The 17,714-nt window shown below is 37.1% G+C and overlaps 3 protein-coding genes across 6 annotated transcripts in view; 2 read left to right on the top strand and 1 right to left on the bottom strand.

The window, feature by feature from the left end:
* Positions 1 to 534: 534 nt before the first annotated feature.
* LOC110712772 (nudix hydrolase 25-like) lies at positions 535 to 4,973 on the top strand. The gene is made up of 6 exons (XM_021891253.1): positions 535 to 873; positions 2,540 to 2,590; positions 3,091 to 3,183; positions 3,333 to 3,427; positions 4,286 to 4,397; positions 4,485 to 4,973. Exons 1-6 carry the CDS (start codon positions 808 to 810, stop codon positions 4,587 to 4,589), a joined length of 522 nt encoding a protein of 173 aa, XP_021746945.1. The 5' UTR covers positions 535 to 807; the 3' UTR covers positions 4,590 to 4,973.
* A 3,868-nt stretch (positions 4,974 to 8,841) lies between these two features.
* On the top strand, positions 8,842 to 10,626 carry LOC110712689 (serine carboxypeptidase-like 50). Its single transcript, XM_021891169.1, has one exon. It carries the CDS (start codon positions 8,932 to 8,934, stop codon positions 10,270 to 10,272), a length of 1,341 nt encoding a protein of 446 aa, XP_021746861.1. The 5' UTR covers positions 8,842 to 8,931; the 3' UTR covers positions 10,273 to 10,626.
* A 1,396-nt stretch (positions 10,627 to 12,022) lies between these two features.
* LOC110712494 overlaps positions 12,023 to 17,714 on the bottom strand; it is a 32,795-nt gene continuing 27,103 nt past the window's right edge. For 2 of the 4 annotated variants that reach the window (XM_021890978.1, XM_021891042.1), the window contains exons 22-26: positions 14,993 to 15,047; positions 14,161 to 14,286; positions 13,929 to 14,042; positions 12,700 to 12,816; positions 12,023 to 12,615 (exon numbers count right to left, since the gene is read on the bottom strand). In XM_021890978.1, the coding sequence (XP_021746670.1) occupies positions 12,550 to 12,615; positions 12,700 to 12,816; positions 13,929 to 14,042; positions 14,161 to 14,286; positions 14,993 to 15,047 (478 nt within the window). In that variant the 3' untranslated portion in view covers positions 12,023 to 12,549. Of the gene's footprint in view, positions 12,616 to 12,699; positions 12,817 to 13,928; positions 14,043 to 14,160; positions 14,287 to 14,989; positions 15,048 to 17,714 lie in introns of those variants that run through there. The other 2 variants (XR_002509642.1, XR_002509630.1) reach the window with 2 other exon arrangements.

Here is a 17,714-nt window from a genome sequence, read left to right as displayed (position 1 = left end):
CATCAAATAACGAATTACCGATCAAAACACCCTACTTTTCAAACTAAATACCAAATCAATTTATTAGAGGATTTAATTGACTTTTATGGACAACGGTAAAAACACTAAAAAGTCAATTGAAAGAATCTTTAAGAACGCATGTATGCAGTCCTAAAATTGCGGGCATAAGCAGGCAAGTAGCCAACCCGTCAACCTGGGTGGATGGGGTCTACTCTGGCATTGTCATAATTACATCATTTGACATAAAAGAAGACACTTCCAAAAGGCTTCCTCAAAGTCAACTCTTTTTCACTAAAAGCCCACCACCACTACCTATTATTTTATCCCTTTTTTAATCCTCAGCATTACCTTTCTCTGAATTTCAGCAAAATTTTATCAGTCTTCAGATACCAAAACGTCCATATCATGTACACATGCGCAGGATAAGGACATTCTTTCTACATTTTAATTTTTATTTTACTCCTTTTTTTCAGCATCTACTTTCATTTTATTGCTCCACCTAATAGAAAACTTACTCAAACATCATCGGTTGCATTGTCTAAACCTCTCATAAGTACCACTATCACTCATATTATAACTATGAACCCATTATAATTATAATAGTATATGCCACTATAAATTCCGAATAAAGTGACACATAAGTGAGAGTACTGAAAGGTTGTTTACCCTGGCAGTTGTGTCTCTGAATTCTATAATACTTCCAATACTGTTAGACTTTGTTTTAAGTAAGAGCTGCTTTTGTCATCCCATCATCATATCTCTCACTTCTCTCTGACTCTCTCTCCTCTCTATTTTTCTACTTCAAAAATGGAGGGTCTTCCCTCAGGTTACCGTCCGAACGTCGGAATATGTCTTATAAACGACGATAATCAGGTACTTTTCCGATAAACTAGGATTGCTTATGCATCACCTTGATGTAAATTGCAAAAATTATGCAATCTATCTTTGGTAAAATTTATATATGCTAGCTGTTTACATATTTTTACGAGATTAATCTGCAATTATATAACTAATTAGGTAGGATTGTTATGTTATTTTTTATGGTGTTGCTAAAACTGTTCTCTTGAAAGATCAGTTTGTCTATAAATAAAATTTTGGATTATATTGTTGATAACCGCTACGGTAGTTTGTCAAAGTCTTGGGCGGTGGTACCAAGACATGAGATCAAATCCCGTCTATGTTTGTTCTTTGTGGCGTTTTATTCGGCACCTATATATTTTCTTGGATCATAAAAAGAATGATAAAATCATGTTTCAATTTTTTTTGTAGCTTCTAAAATGGAAAATCAAGATTTGATTTAAATCTCATTGGTATAATCTATATGACCCTGTTTCTTTTTTGTTTGTTTTAATATATTTTTTTTTTATTCGTCGTTTTTAACCATGGATTCTGATTTGGTCTTATCGTTACATGTTTATCAGATATAATCATTTAAAGCCTAAAATAGAAAGCCATTGCTTTTATCTTTAGTTTCAAAAGTCTAGCATATGGTTCTTTAATGAATGTGGCCATATGGGGTTTCCAACATAATTTGAAAGCAATGGCAGACCTAGGATTTTAATTCATAGAGTCGCAATTATACATAATTAAAAAAAAAAGTGTAAAAGAATTAATTTAAAAAAAAAAAAATTAAATATGAACCCATTTTGGTTCTTGTTAAATAAAGTGGAAGTTGTTGGACATAGTTTTATTATGTATAATATCATGTTGACCAAACATTAAATACTGAACAAACTTTCCTTACATAAAATTGATTTCCAAAATGACTTAAATGCATGTCTATCTTTGTAGATTGCTATCAAAACAAGTTCTGATAGTAATAGACAATTAGACGGTGAGTTCTGAAATCTGAATTCAGATAAGTTGATTATAAAGAGAACATATTTCTTTGCTCTGTAAGTGTTTGTACATGGTGTTCCCTCTGTCTGGAATCAATAGTGACATTGTCTAAGTCATTTACAGTTCCTCCTTTGTTATTCAGAGTTATCCATGAGTGGTGAATGCATAGACACTCACTTGATTGGAGAGTGTCGTCGATCACTCCCACATACTTCATGCACTATGTCACTTCCCTCACTTTCATTTGTTCCTATCTTTCACATTATTGATCAAGTGTCATCCACAACACCTAACAGTCTGCGCTTATTATACACTGCAGTACTGTACTGCACTCTCCTCGGGGTTAAAAAGATTAGTACCTTAAGCTTTATTTTGTGATGATGTGATCCAAGTATTAGTAGTGGATATAATGGTGATCTGATCAGTCTCCTAGAGAAAATCATAACTGCATTTATGCTACGGCTATTTCATGTTTAACTTTCATCTGTAGATTTAGTTTTTGTACTAATGATAAGTGACAAGGACAAAGAAAAGTGGGAAAAAGAGAAGATTCGAAGTTTGTGGCAATCAAACATATTATTGGAGATTGGAGAATATATATATTTATCAAATTTGTTTCGAAGTATTTTTGCCCTGCTCAATTGCTGCTCTTTAGTTTTGTTCTGTTTGAGTTTAACATCGTGATTAATATGTGATGCAGATTTTTGTGGCATCAAGGTTAAATGTCCCTGGAGCATGGCAGATGCCTCAGGTAAATATACTTTTAACACATTTCTTGTAAATTTTTTGGTAGATTGTTAATTGTATTGAATGCGGCACATCAATGTTGTATTGGCACTGCATATGTGTTTTGTCACAAACTATCCTAGAAGCTCCTTTTAGACAGTATTAATATCATTTCTTTGAGGCTGCAATCAGTTTCAATTCTAACAATGTTCAGATAAGGTAATATGCTTTAGCTTTTGGCTAACAAATGTTTTTAATGTGATTGTAAGAGTTGTTATAACTTACTAATCGAGTCAGTGACTTATGTTCCATCAAATGAATATTCAAACCGTTATTTAGCACACCTCTTCACAGACACCAAAACATTATACCAAGTTTTATAGCTTCTATTAGAGTAACCACAATAATCTCTTTACTTTTGATTCTTTTTCTTCCTTTTGGCATAAGTAGCCTGCAATACTGAAATATATCTAGAAAGTTTAGTATTGATCTTTAATTTTTGAATAACTTCTTGTTTTACTATAGGGAGGTATTGAAGATGGTGAAGATCCTAAGTCTGCAGCCATCAGAGAATTACGCGAGGAAACTGGGATAACATCTGTTGATATAATTGCTGAGGTGCATTTCATGAATATTTTTAAATTCTATCATGTTCGAATCATCTTATTAAATATAGTGCAGATAGGCTTGCTCTTTTTTCATTCCGTTCTTATTCTATATGAAGTTACAAAGTATATATTTCTTAACTTTTGCTTATCTATTTGCAGGCCCCAACATGGCTGACTTATGACTTTCCTCCTCCTGTGAAGGCAAAAGTGAATCGCTTGTGGGGTGGAGAATGGCATGGCCAGGCACAGAAGTGGTAAACTATATCTTTTTTTTCGTTGTTATTTGTCTTACCTCTCTTTTAGTAGTTGTAATATAAGGAGTCTCAAGGAAACATATTATCACAGAATTTATTGAGTCCTACGGGCCTACCCAACGACTTCGTGACTACATCCTTAGACTGCAAGCCTGTAGATACGCTTTTCTGGCTACATTATTGTGCTAAAATGTTCGTAGGACTATGAAAATTGAAAACACATTTTTCAAGTCACTTTAGATAAAAGAATATATTCCTGTGCCCTGTCTTTATTACTCTTGAAGCTTTTGCAAGAGAAAATATATTCTGTGCATGCTCACAGTCTATGGGACTTTATGGTGGTGAAACACTTTAACCTTTATTACCATTTATTTTAGAGATAGAAGAGGAAAATGCACATATACATGAAAAGTAAGATGCTTAGTTACATTAATAAACTCTGTGAATGAATATTGTTATAAAAGGGGAAACGAAAGAATGATCCTCAAAGACTTTGCTCATAAGTAAACCTGTATTACTGTATTCATGATTAAGTTATTTGCTGTTAAATGGAACAGATGTATAACAACAGACTGATATCATAATATTCTTCATTCTTATGTTTCTATAGTCGCATACTTTTCTAAGAGGTCTCATACTTTTCTGCTAGAGGTCTCATACTTGGACTACTAATTATATTACATACTAACCAGTAAAGTAATTCTATAACAGAGTTTATCTAGCATCACTTCTGTCGGTTTCAGAACATGCTGTCACTGTTGGATGTACTTCTGCACATTTTTTCTAGTTGTTAGTTTAGGCTTACGTCTTGGTTATTATTGATCAGAATTGATGACACGTGAATTTCAACATGGACAGGTTCCTTATGAAGTTTACAGCAGATGAACGTGAGATCAATTTAGCAACTGGAGAAGCAGAAACAGAATTTTCAGAGTGGAAATGGGCAACCCTTGATGAGGTCATTGATCAGGTATAATAAAACAATGATCTTCAAGTTGCTTCAATTTCGCCGTATTTGTTGAACTTCGAGTAGGATATTGAATTTACATTTCAACAGGCTGTAGACTATAAGAGGCCAGTATATGAGGAAATTATGAACAACTTCAGGTCATATATTGACATCAACCCGAAATCTGCTAAATGCAAGTCAGCTAAGTGGTAAACTATACAGCCTAAAAGTCTGTAATTCACCAAGCCTTCTTAATTTACCTTATTAAATCTTTATGTAAATCTTATGTCAGTCTTCTGTAAATTAATATAGAAGCTCTTTTTTATTTTTTCATTTGAGAATTGACATTGTGTAAAACTTAATGTTTGAGGGATTCCTAGACTGCTAATGTTAGCGCAGCTCGAAAGTGTAATTGAGGATCTGTTCTCAGTTTTCAGTCATTTGATTCTGCTAGTAATATTACCAGAAATGAAAGGAGTAAGAATTGAACAAAATTTCTATCTACTGTATTAGTTTCAATATGTAAGAGGGAACACCAAACAAGTGTTCATTTAGGCATTACAGATTGAGTTGCAACTGCTGAAAATTTTAGCTTGATTGACTTCTACTCTTATTCAGCTATATGTCACTTGTCATTTGTCGCAGACATATACATTATTGCATATATCAATGACACAACTTGTAAACAATTGCGAAGTATATTTAGTTAGTATTTTTTTTTAGATATATCACATTTTGAAAAATCCGAAACCGAATTAATTCGAATTGGATTTTGTTTGGCTATAATCCAAACCGTAAATTGAACTTTCACTACTAATATTTATGGTTCGATACACAGCATATGGATCAGAACATACATCATTTCATCATTTGCCCTTGCTTTTTCAGCACTTGTCTAATTTACCAAATAGCCTTGAATATTCAAGGGATATACCAAAATACAGAATGATGAAGCTATGTTTGTCCTTATTAATTACTACCTCCACCCACGATTATCTGCACCAAATGTATTTTTTTGCGGACTATTAGGCAAAACTTTTAGTGTAATTTAATTTTTGAGTGGGTTTAATTAAGTAAAAAGGAGGAAAATAGGAGAGAGAAAGTGGCTCCATATGTTTTAAGTGTGATGGTGGGTTAAAGTGTGTGGAGAGAAAGTGGTCCCATATGTTTAATTTAAAAAGGTTAAACAAAATTAAAACAAAAAGTAAAAGTAAGATGGTTGCACATAATAAAGAGCATCCATTTATGGCAAATGTTGCAAATAATTGTGGGCGGGGTAGTATGTAATATGACTCCCTAGTCATTTGTTCTTTGTGAGACTAATGAATTTCATTTTCTTTTTTTTTTTTTTTTTTTTTTTTTTTTTTTTTTTTGCGAAAATGAATTTCATTTTCAATTAGATAACGTTTTCACGTTTTCCAGTCCATATGAATAACGCAAACACTTGCTGACCACCAAAGGTGCCTTGTGTTGAATCCCACTAAATACCTCTAGGCGGTAGTCGCTATCGTTGAAGTTTATCAGTATGTTTTCTTTTGCTAAAACTGGAAGTGATGCCCAACTATATGAGGTTTGAATGGAATTTCATTTACATTATTGTTATTTGTGATTTTATCTATACACAAATGATTGATTTTGAAGATAGACTGAACAATTATTGCTTCCTGTATTTTTATTATTATTTTTTTTAATTTTTGTATAAGGTATCCTTTCCATAATTCCATTTCAAACTTTTCTTTTACCTTAAAATTTTTTGTTAAATAATATTGATCAAATTAGAAAAAATAAAATGAAACGGAGTGAGTAATATTTTAGTATTGCTGGGTGGAGAAAGTCAACAAATCTGTAATAAAGAGCTTTGATAAAGAAATTTTGCGCAGGTTAAAAACACAAAGGGTAGTAATTTGGCAGTTACTCTAGGGAACACATTCTTTTCATTTGCCAAAATTTCTGTTATAAGTCACTAATTTTCCTCTAATCTCATATTAATACAAATATACAATGTTGATGAAGTTGCTATATGTAGACAAAATTTACTCTATTTTTTTTCCATTTATTTATACATGGAGTATAATTTTTATTGCTGAGCCGTACTAGGCTTCATTGTTTGTCAAAAAAAAAAAAAAAATGAGACCATACATGTAAAGAGGAAAAATACCACATAAATAAAATAAAATAAAACAAAATACCATACATGAAGCGGGTGTAGTATATATTCCCTTTGTGCTTTTTTTTTTTTAAAATGTTACACTTTGACTTTTTCACTATTCATATAATGGTTATGACTTGATTATATTTTACTTACATATAAAAATATATTATTGTATAATATATTGTTGGATTCGTCATAATGTATACTTTTATAATATGAAGTATTAATATTCTATAATTTACTACTCCGTAACATATAATTAAATAATTTAATGGTCAAAGTTATGTCTCAACATATGTATTTGGTCAAAGGTGTTTCTCAATAAGTGTATTTGGTCAAATTTGTGTCTGGACATATGTGTTTAATCAAAGTATAACACTAAATAAAAGAGAGAGTAACAACCATTCTCTAATTCTTAGCTAACGAATTACTTCCTCCGTTCTTTATTACTTGACCCACTTTGACTTTTACACTATTCACCACCCCTCTTTTGACCGTCTTTTGTGAATAATATGTAAGAAAAATATATTCATGTATGATTTTTTTGGATTCGTCTTAATAAATACTATAATAATATATAACTTTTATAATTTTTACTTACGGAGAATTTAAGTTATTGATCGTTAAAATTTTGTATTGGCAAGCGTGATAAAAGAAACAAGTCAAGTAAAAAAGAACAGATGAAGTATATACAAATTTTGTGCTTGTACACTTTTTCCAACCAGCTCTTGTGCAAACATGTGTTACTTCAGTGTGAAAGAAGCATTATGCCATTATGGTCCCTATCTTATCTCCCAAAAAAGGCCCTAGTTGTAGGGCTATATGCCTATATCCCTTGAAGAGAGGACAGGAAGGCTTTGTATAATTGTATACGGGATAAGTGACTTCACAAATATTAGAAAAAATCCGATGTACAATATCGTTATTGTAAATGGCTCAACCTTTACCTGAACAATGAGAAAGAGTGAGCTAGAGAAACAGTAAAACCTCAACCCAGTGTTCCGGCTAAACCCCCCCCCCCCTCCCGCCGCCGCCTCCACCTCTCCCTTTACCTCCGCCATCACCACCAAAAAACCCAATGTGTGTTGGAACGCGATGGTTACTGGTTTTATATGCCATGGATCATACATTGACGCCTTAAAGACCTTGTACGGAATGAAGGTTGCAAGTATGAAACCACATAAATCAGTAATGGATGAAGGCTCGCCTTTGGTAGTCTGAAGCTAGAAATAGCATGAATGAATACTAACAGGAACAATTTTTGTAAGGACTATAATATCAAATTAACCCCCAACTAAGTAACTAACCCCTGTCCAACCAAAAAACCTTCCTCCAATCTCTCAATAACCCCCAATCGACTGATGTGCCCCCATTCCTTAACCATGGTTTATTTGGAAATTCTTGATCTTTGTATAAAAAAGGGTCACTTTTGTGGGAAAAAAGTCAATTTTGTGGAAAAAAAAAAGAGGTCACTTTTGTTTAAAAAAAAAAGGTCACTTTTGTGAAAATATGGGTTACTTTTGTTAAAAAAAAAAAAAAAAAAAAAAAAAGAGCCACTTTTGTAAGAAAAAAGGATCACTTTTTGCAAAATATTCGATGTACAATAAAATTATTGTAAAGCGGGGGAACATGCAACAATTTTTGAAGTAACTTAAACTAAATCATTACATTACATGCCATTCCTACCATACTGGGCATACTCTAATAATTGATGGTCTAGCAAATTACTCAACTAAATGTACATAAATGATCCGATTATTAAGTCTATTAACAAATACTTCCTCCGTTCATTTTTACTTGACCCACTTTGACTTTTACACTATTTAGTATTTACCACCCCTTCTTTGACCGTCTTTTATGAATAATATATTATTGATCATTAAAGTTTTGCATTGACAAAACGTGATAAAAGAAACAAGTCAAATAAAAAAAACAGAGGAAGTATGCATTAAGACCGTGTTTTAATTACAAACATAAGAGGTGTGTTTTAATAGTAAAGTAGTTATACTTTTGGCTAGAGGCTGAAGATTTAAACCTTGATCATAGGTAAGTTTTGGTCTAAGATATAAGGGTATAACTTCCTATGTCATACCTAACAACCACTTAGTTAACGACTTCACTAGGCGTCAACGATAGCACATATAAATAAGCAATGCATTCCGGGGGCATGTACTTCCAAAGTTCTAAGTAGAGCACCAAATAGTTTATAGTCTTTACTCGTAATACAGACTTTTCAACATCATTAAGAATAGCTAAAAGTTGAAAATTCATTAAACTAAAGATGCTTTAATACGCGTATGTCACGTGAAGACTTTATATCATTGTCCTCATTTTCAATCATAAACTACAATGCTAAATAGTAACTAGTAAGCACCACTTCACAAAAATACACAAACAAACACTATGAAAACATTCATCCTCTCATTATCTATCCTTCTTCTTCTATTCCATTTTACTCCTACTATTAGTTCATCATCCACCCCATTTACACCCGAATCGCTTCCTACTAAATCCGGCTACTTAGTCGTAAACTCGACTTCTAAGTCGTCGATTTACTACACTTATTATGAAGCACAGCAACCTGTTTCAACACTTGAAAAAACTCCACTTCTTGTATGGCTCCAAGGAGGTCCTGGTTGTTCCTCTATGGTTGGGAACTTCTATGAGCTCGGCCCGTGGCGGGTTAACCATAAGATTGAGTTAGAAAGAAATAAAGGCGCATGGAATCGAATATTCGGGCTTTTGTTCTTGGATAATCCAATTGGGACAGGGTTTAGCATTGCTGCTACACCAGAGGAGATTCCAAGGGATCAACATGGTGTAGCTAAACATCTTTTTATTGCTATTAAATCATTTCTTGCATTAGATAAAGCTGTATTTGGAAATCGACCCGTTTATATTACTGGTGAAAGTTATGCAGGAAAATATGCTCCTGCAATAGGGTATTACATAGTAAGGAGAAATAGTGAGCTACCAGAAACTGAGAGGGTAAATTTTGGTGGAATTGCAATTGGAAACGGGTTAACTGACCCGATAACCCAGGTGACAACCCATGGGTTGAATGCTTATTTTAGTGGGTTGGTGAATGAAAAGCAGAGATTGCAGTTAGAGGAAGGTCAAAGGGCGGCGGTAAAGTTGGTTATGGAGAGGAAGTGGACTGAGGCAACTGATGCAAGAAGTAGAGTATTGAATTTGCTCCAAGAGATGACAGGGTTGGCTACTTTGTATGATATCAGAAGGAAAATACCCTATGAGTCGTACTTGGTAGAGCGGTTTTTGAGCAGTTCTGAGGTCAAGACGGCGTTGGGGGTGAATAAATCCATGGTTTGGGAGGACTGCAGTAATATAGTAGGCGAGATTTTACATGAAGATGTAATGAAGAGTGTGAAGTACATGGTGGAAATGTTGTTGCAGAAGACCAAGGTTCTGTTATATCAGGGGCAGTGTGACCTGAGAGATGGGGTGGTTTCCGTAGAGGCTTGGCTGAAGAAGTTGAAGTGGGAAGGGGTTCGGAAGTTTGAAGATGCAGAGAGGAAAGTGTGGAAAGTAGAAGAGGAGGTTGCCGGGTATGTGCAGAAATGGGGGAGTTTGACTCATGCTGTAGTGTTGGGAGCAGGACATTTTGTGCCCACTGATCAGGCTGTTCATTCGCAGGTCATGATCGAGGATTGGATCCTTGAAAAAGGAATTTTCGCAAGAGATGAAATTGAGATTGAATCACGATGTCCAAAGAATTTTCTTTGAAAATGCTGAAGGAATTATTCTGTGAATGCTAGTCCTAGACGCTTCAGCAAGCAAATAACAGTTGCGTAACTCTAGCTTTGAATTGTCAAAATTGAATATATATGTACCATTGTCTTTGACAATATGATCTTGAAAGGTTGTGTGACATATAAAGCAGTGATCTGGGAAAGTTCAAGGATTGGTAAGATTGGTACAGATCATTCTATGACCAATAACTCTTTACAAAAATGGTAAGATCAGTAGATGGGTAAAGACATTGAGCTTTGATCGTGTAATACTAGCAGGCTGTATCGACAATCTTATATTGGTTTCAGATATGAATTTGCAGCCGTTACCATTGGTATGTTATGTCAATTTCATTTAAGTCCTTGTTTTATTCTACACGCATATTCAATTTCGAGAGAGAGGGCAGGATGGAAATCAAAAGAGAAACAGTGCAACAGTGCTTTATTTGATTGCTTTTAGCAGTTGCCCAAAACAAAATCCAGTTAAAGGGCTGCTTGAGAGGGACAGTAAAGAATACTCAATTGTTCCTGTTTTTGGGAAGGCACCATTAGGAATGAGTGAGGCTGTGAGGATGCTATTTTTGCTTTAAAATGAAAACCTGCTTTGCATTCTTAAACCATACCAACGTGCAAGAAGCTCGGGAAAAAAAATTAACTTTAAAATAGGAAATTTTGATATTTACTACCAGTAAAAACACCACTCTTCACATTTGCTACATGTTTAAAGTTTTTTTATACTTTGCTACCACCTAAATCACAGTTTGTTAGAAATTGCTACCACTTAACAGAATCCGTTAAGATTCTGTTAAGTAGGGCCCAATATTTAATTAAATAATAATATAATTTTTTTAAAAAAAAATAAATAAAAAAAAATTTAAATCCCCCAAAACAGTCCGTCAGCCACCACTCCCACCTCCGTCGCTGGCTGCTTGTAGCCCGTCAGCCACTGCTACCTCTCCCACCTCCGTGTCGGCTATTCCCTCGGTGGCGACGAATCCATGGTCCTCCCTCCCACCTAAACACCACCCTTAAAACCGCCCTAAACGAGTTTTAGGGTTTCGTTTTTAGGGTGGTGTTGGTTGCGATTGGCCGCAATTGCTACCCTTAAAACCGCCCTAAACGACCCCACAACCCTCTCTTTCCTCTGATTTCCCACCGTTTTAGAGTGATTGTTGCGATTGGTCGCAATTTGGTGACCGTGATTGGCACGTTTGGCCGCTGTTGCTGCCGCAATTTGCTGTCATGGTGGTGAGATAAGGGAGGTGCGGTGCTGCGGCTAATGGAGGAGGTGTGGTGCGTGGTGTTTTGTGGTGCTGCTGCTGATGGAGGGATGTGCGTGGTGGTGTTTTGCGGTGCTGCTGCTAATGGAGGGATATGCGTGGTGGTGCCGCAATGATGAAGGTGGGTGCTACAGTGCTGCTGCTAACGGTATTGTTGGCCGCCGCGATTTACTGTGCTGCAAGATTTTGCGGTGGTGATGGAAGGGTGGTGACGGTGGAGGGAGATGTTGTGCGCGGTGGTGAGACAAGGGAGGTCGTTGGTGGTTGATTGTTGGTGGTAGCAGGGAGCAGGGGTGGCTGGAAGGTGGGTGGGGTGGCAAGAAGGTGGCTGGACGGTGGTTGAGCCCCACTAACGGAAACAGTAACAGAATAAGACATGTGGTAGCAATTTTTAACAAAATGTGATTTAGGTGGTAGCAAAGTAAAAAAAAAAATTTTAATAGGTAGCAAATGTATAGAGTGGTGTTTTTCCTGGTAGCAAATGTCAAAATTTCCTTTAAAATATACCAGAAACACAGAATAGTTAACAAAAATGAGATACACGTTGCGAAACAGATTTATCTGTATCTAATAGCATGCCAGGCCAACCTGGGGTGATCTTTCTGTAATTATTCACAATCGATATATCTGAAATCAATTGTAAAACGATTTCATGTACTAGAAAGCTTTGAAGTAACATTCAATTGATTCTGCTTTCCTTTCCCTGACCTTTACTTATGAACGGAACTTTTCAGAGCTATACATGTGAGCAACAGAACACATAATACCTTGTGCCAACCCTAGACCGCTGGAGATAAATGAAGGAATATGAATAGATATAAGATGAAGGAGCATCTGTTTCATCACCATCAATATCCATTTTATATACCTTTTCTGAGATTTGTATACAAGAAAGGAACTCGCATCCTGTCTTTGGTATAATGACAGATGGAAATCCCTTGGAAAATTTTAACTGAAGTCTCAACAATTAGCTTATGTAATAATATAACCACCTACCGACGGCGTCTTTGATAAAGTGAATAACCGATGAGGGCTGACATCAAGAAAGTCCATATTACCTGCCAAAGATAGCATAAAATATTGGTTTGATATGTACAGTAAAAAACAATTCGAATGAGAATTAGTGAAAGAAAAAACCATACAGTATTGATTGTTTGCCACCGTTCAAGCCTCTTGATTCTGCACTGCAGCTCTTCAATTGCATTTTCAATTGCTGCCCCTTCTCTGCCTGGAGAGGATTCTGAAGCTGAGCTACTTCCCTTCAATAAGTTTCAAGCATTTGTCAAGGCCACTTGGTACAATGTTAACATTTACATTGAGACTAGGGCATTGACTATGAATTAGAAAAGCTAGCAATTACTAAATAGGGGTTTATCCACACTCCGAAACTTATTATTCCCAGAATACATAGTAATACAAACTACTTCCTCCGTTGAACATGAAAAGTGATATGGAGTATTGCCTAGGAGATTTTTTTTCCCACGTAGTTTCAATTCATAGGAATGCTTGTTTGGTTGAGCATACGAAGTTTTATTTCATATAGTACATTTCCCTTACCTAAGGAACCCAGGCAAGTAACTTCATCCATTTTGTTTGTAAAAGGTATAATTTTCTCGTAAGTGTAACTTCTTTTGATTTTGCAAACCAAATAACTCCACCCCCAAATCCATAGAAGTTTTTATTTTCGGTGAATTTTGACATAAACCAGACAAGCATTAAAAGCATTTATGATGCGTGGAAAACTGTGGCATTTCCTTGGAAATTAATGGTTTGTAGTTGACTGTTCTAGAATACCCATATTAAGATTTGACTTTGCCAACAATTGTTCTCAGTTTCATAAATATTTTTTTCTTTTTTTTTTCGGAGTAAATAAATTAATAAATTGTATCCTAAATTATGTGGGTTAGAGCAATGTGACCAATCCCAACAAAGAAAGTACATAAGAAATCTGTTCAGAGCACAATATATCTTGCAATTGCACTCATCTCATCATCATAAGATCAAGTTCAAACTATTAGGCAGTCAGCACTGTAAATAATGTCCACAGAAATGCATTCTATCATATCACACTAATCAGTGTTCCAATGATGAATTGACCCTACAGCATATCGGCAACTACAAGCACCAAGTTGCTTCTAATAAGTACCACACACCCCCAAATCTGTAAGTACAGAGACATAGAAACATGACAATACCAAATCTTTTTGTTAATCCATTAAACTTATTACTAACCCACCACGTTATCCATAGCCAATGCCAGCCAGTAGAAAGAGACACTTGCAATCAGAGAAACATGCCAATCTCATTTGTTCTTCATTTAGCAAGACTCATCACATAAAGCAGATTAACAAACAGTCAACAAACAAAATACCTGAGACTGAATGATTTCCACAAGCTCCAGTAGTCTTGCAGATTGCTGAGTGTGGACTCCACTGGAGTCTATTGCTAGGGCTGGTAAGCTCTCTAATATTATTTGCAAATAGCTCTGGAACAATAACACATATTAGCTTTTAAAGCAGGCCAGAAAATATTCTGTTTATAAAACTACAAATATTACAACTAGAAAACCATGGAGGGGTTAACGACAAGTACAAAGTCAGAACCTTAGTAGTGTATGAACCATCAAGCCCTAGCATTGAGCCTGCAGCCACTACAGCTTCTTTGTCAACTCCTTTAATTTGGATATAAGGACTTGGCACATCTTGCAGATTATCAACTTCAACAAGAATCTGAAAGAAGATATCCAAAGAGGAATTTTCTATAATGAAAACCACAAATTTTACGGATAATAAAACAGCTTGGAACTATCAAGTATACATATATAGCTATCGTGGAAAATTAAAGGCAAGAACATATACTAATCAATGGAAGTGGGTCATGCCAGCAAGTAGGCTGGCAGCCTGGCATAATCCAGCACAATTTCGCCACAGGGCCCCATGGCAATGCCTGGTAAAAGGAGCAACCAAAAAAATAGACCCAAAGACCTATGAGCCAGGCATATCTAGTGGGCCTTCATTAAAATTATTTTTCCATATCATTATTAGTTTTTGATTCAATTAAATTGCTTTATTCAAAATGCATTTTTATTAACAAACACAATGTTTCAAGCTATTTTCAATACCATATGAACATTACTCCCTTTGTTTCTGATTAATCTCAACACTTTCCTTTTACTTCATCACTCTTTGGAACAGCAAGATACCATTTTATGCATGGTTTAAGCAACTATTATAATGGGCAAAAAAGGGCGAAAAAGTTGTATCAAGCCATAGAAAATCATCCCAACTTCTTATTTTTTCATACATAGCATGATAGCAGTATGTCAGGAACCTAATATCTGTTAGATAAAAAAGTTCAATATATTCATTCCAGCAACAAGCTCAAATTCCAAATTCATATAATAAAAAAAACTTATGAACTCAGGTACTGTCTAACCTTTCCATCTTGGTATATGTACGCTGAAGCTTCAATGTATGCTACAGCTTGATACCTGGCAGCAGATTATAAATAATTTAACTACAGCACCCTAGCTTAGAAAACTTAATGAACAGCCAATGGTTTGTACAACAAGCTACAATCATAATCGCTCAATGCTACAAAAAAAAAAGAAAAAAAAAAAAAAAAAAAAAAAAAAAACCCACAGCCAGAAAAAGGGATAAAAACCAAAGCACTAAAATGAAACAAGATTACTCATAACAATACAGTCTTTCACGGGCATATCCGAAGGCCACATCCCACAACCAAAAACCAAAATTAAAAAATAAATAAATAAAGAGAAAAATATTGACTACAATCCAAAGCATCCTGTTTAGGGTATTTTTACCCTAGACACGTGGACCAATGAGAGGTCGCCACGTGTTAAGGTCAGGATGGCTCATGTGGCTCAACATCCTCTTGACACTTGGTGCCCTCAGATATGTTTCTGAATTGGCAGCTTTCAAAAGGCCCAAACTCCTAGGAGCGCCGTAAAACGGCGCAGCCCACTAAAATCTAGGTCAAGTGACCTAGATAGGGGCGCATTTTCCAACGACCTTATAAATAGGGAGATATTTCCCCACCTTGAGGGGGACATTGAATCATTAATTACACCCTTATTCTCTTACATTAGAGAAAGACCTGAGCTTGGAATCCGAGCAGATACCCACCTAAATTTTCGTTCTCTCTATTCCGTTTCAAGTTACTGACTTGTGCGTCGGAGGCGGAGCACCATCCAACCGGTGTCTCCGTTTGTTTTGCAGGTACAGCTCACTGCGAATCAGTCTTCGCGTTGTAACTCTCCCAAGGGACAAAAACACCCAAAACATTTGGCGCCGTCTGTGGGGAGAGTACCTCGAAGATGGTTCAAGAGTCTGTACCACCCCCTTAACCGTCTGGGTGAAGACCCAGAAGTTTTTACAGACCATGAGGATGAAGATCCTCAGGTCGAAACTTTTACAGCCGGAGACGGCTCTCTCAGAACTAAGCGCATCCGGCCCAGAGACACTCTGGAGCGGGGTGCTTCCCAGGCGGGTCCGAGCAGACCCCCTGGGCAGCCGGAAGGGGCAACCCAAACGGCAGCTGGATCAGCCCCTGTTACCCGAGACGAACTCATGAGGTTCATGACGAGTTTCAAGGGTGAAATTACAGAGCTGATTACCAAAAGCAGGGCTGGCCAAGTAAAGGTCAGTCGGCGAAGAAGACTCCTCCAGAGAAGGGGAAGTGAGTCAGAAACCGGCAGCCCACTCCCCATCCAAAGGAGAAGGCAGCCGGGACCATTGATTGGTCAAAAATTCTCCTTCCTGGAGGGAACACCAATAACACTCGCGGCCTCAGCAGCCGGTGAGAAGTAAAAAATCAACTCTTGATGCCCAGGAGATTATTAACCGGAAGAGAAACCAATCGCTGTCTGAGTCGGCTTCAACGTCGAACTTTCCAGACAGCTTCAACAACATCTCTGCAGGGAGTGCACCCTCCTTGCATGAGAGCCAGACAGGCGGTAATACCGTCCATTCTGGCCCTCATATGATTGGAGCCGTCCCGTATGTGCCTACTCAGGCTTACGGGCAGTATCCTCCTCACTTCATGCAGCCGGCCTTCTTTGGGGGTCAAGCGGCGTATCCAAATGTCCAGCCATTGGACTGGCAGCTTCGCCTGCTGCGCCTGGGTGAACAACCTTCTGCGTTCACTCGGGAGATAACCGAGGCGGCTCAGCCGGCCAAGGTTAAGAATGTGTTGGTTGGTACCTATGATGGTACCACCAATCCGGAAGACCACCTCATGGCTTACACCAACCTCATGTATCTGCAGGGGTTGGATGATGCCACTTGGTGTCGATGCTTCCCGGCTACATTGAAGGGCATTGCCCAACAATGGTTTGGCAACCTGCCAGCCGGGTCCATAGACAGCTTCAGGAAGCTTGCCTTCCTGTTTCCTTCCAACTTCTCAATGAACATCCCTGCTAAGAAAACAAGCCTTGATTTGAGCAGTGTTAAGCAGGGAAAGAGAGAAGGGCTACGCTCATATGTTAGGCGGTTCAACCTAATCAGAATTCAGATTCAGGGACTGTCTGATGAGGTAGCTTTTACAGACTTTTTTAAAGGTCTGAGAGACGGGTCGACCTTTAAGTTCGACCTAGTCAAAAAAGGGGCTTTCACCCTACAGGCGGCCCTGAGGGAGGCGGAAAGCTACATTCAAGCAACCGACCTCCTGGTAGCCAGTCGGACTCTAAGAAGTCTGACAAACATTGAGATAACCGGCCTCCTCAGCCGGCAAAAAAGAAAGAAGAGAGCAAGAAGAGAAAAGAGGTCTGGGCGGTTAGTGACTCTGACCAGCCGTCCCAGAAGAAGAAGAAAGAATTTAAACCGTACGTCCCAAAGTACGAGTTTAACAAGGACTGCAACTCCATCCTCATGGAGATAAAGGACCGGCTGTCCCTTGAGAAGCCGAATCCAATGAAAAGTTCCGTTCAATCCAGGAACAAAAATAAATTTTGCCAATATCATGAGGAAGTTGGCCATGACACCAACGACTGCTTCAGCCTACAGCGGACGTTGGACCGTCTGGCTGACAAGGGGATGTTGAAGTCCTATATTTCCAAGTCCCCAGCCGGGGCAAAAAAGAAAAACAAGGGTCAGTCCTCCAAGACTACCCCCCAGCCTGCTAGTAGTTCGGATACCGA

This window comes from Chenopodium quinoa, unplaced genomic scaffold, assembly GCF_001683475.1.
Source record: "Chenopodium quinoa cultivar QQ74 unplaced genomic scaffold, ASM168347v1, whole genome shotgun sequence".
Classification (NCBI taxonomy): domain Eukaryota; kingdom Viridiplantae; phylum Streptophyta; class Magnoliopsida; order Caryophyllales; family Amaranthaceae; genus Chenopodium; species Chenopodium quinoa.
Note: the sequence above shows the minus strand (reverse complement) of the source record. Positions and strands in the feature narration are given on the sequence as shown.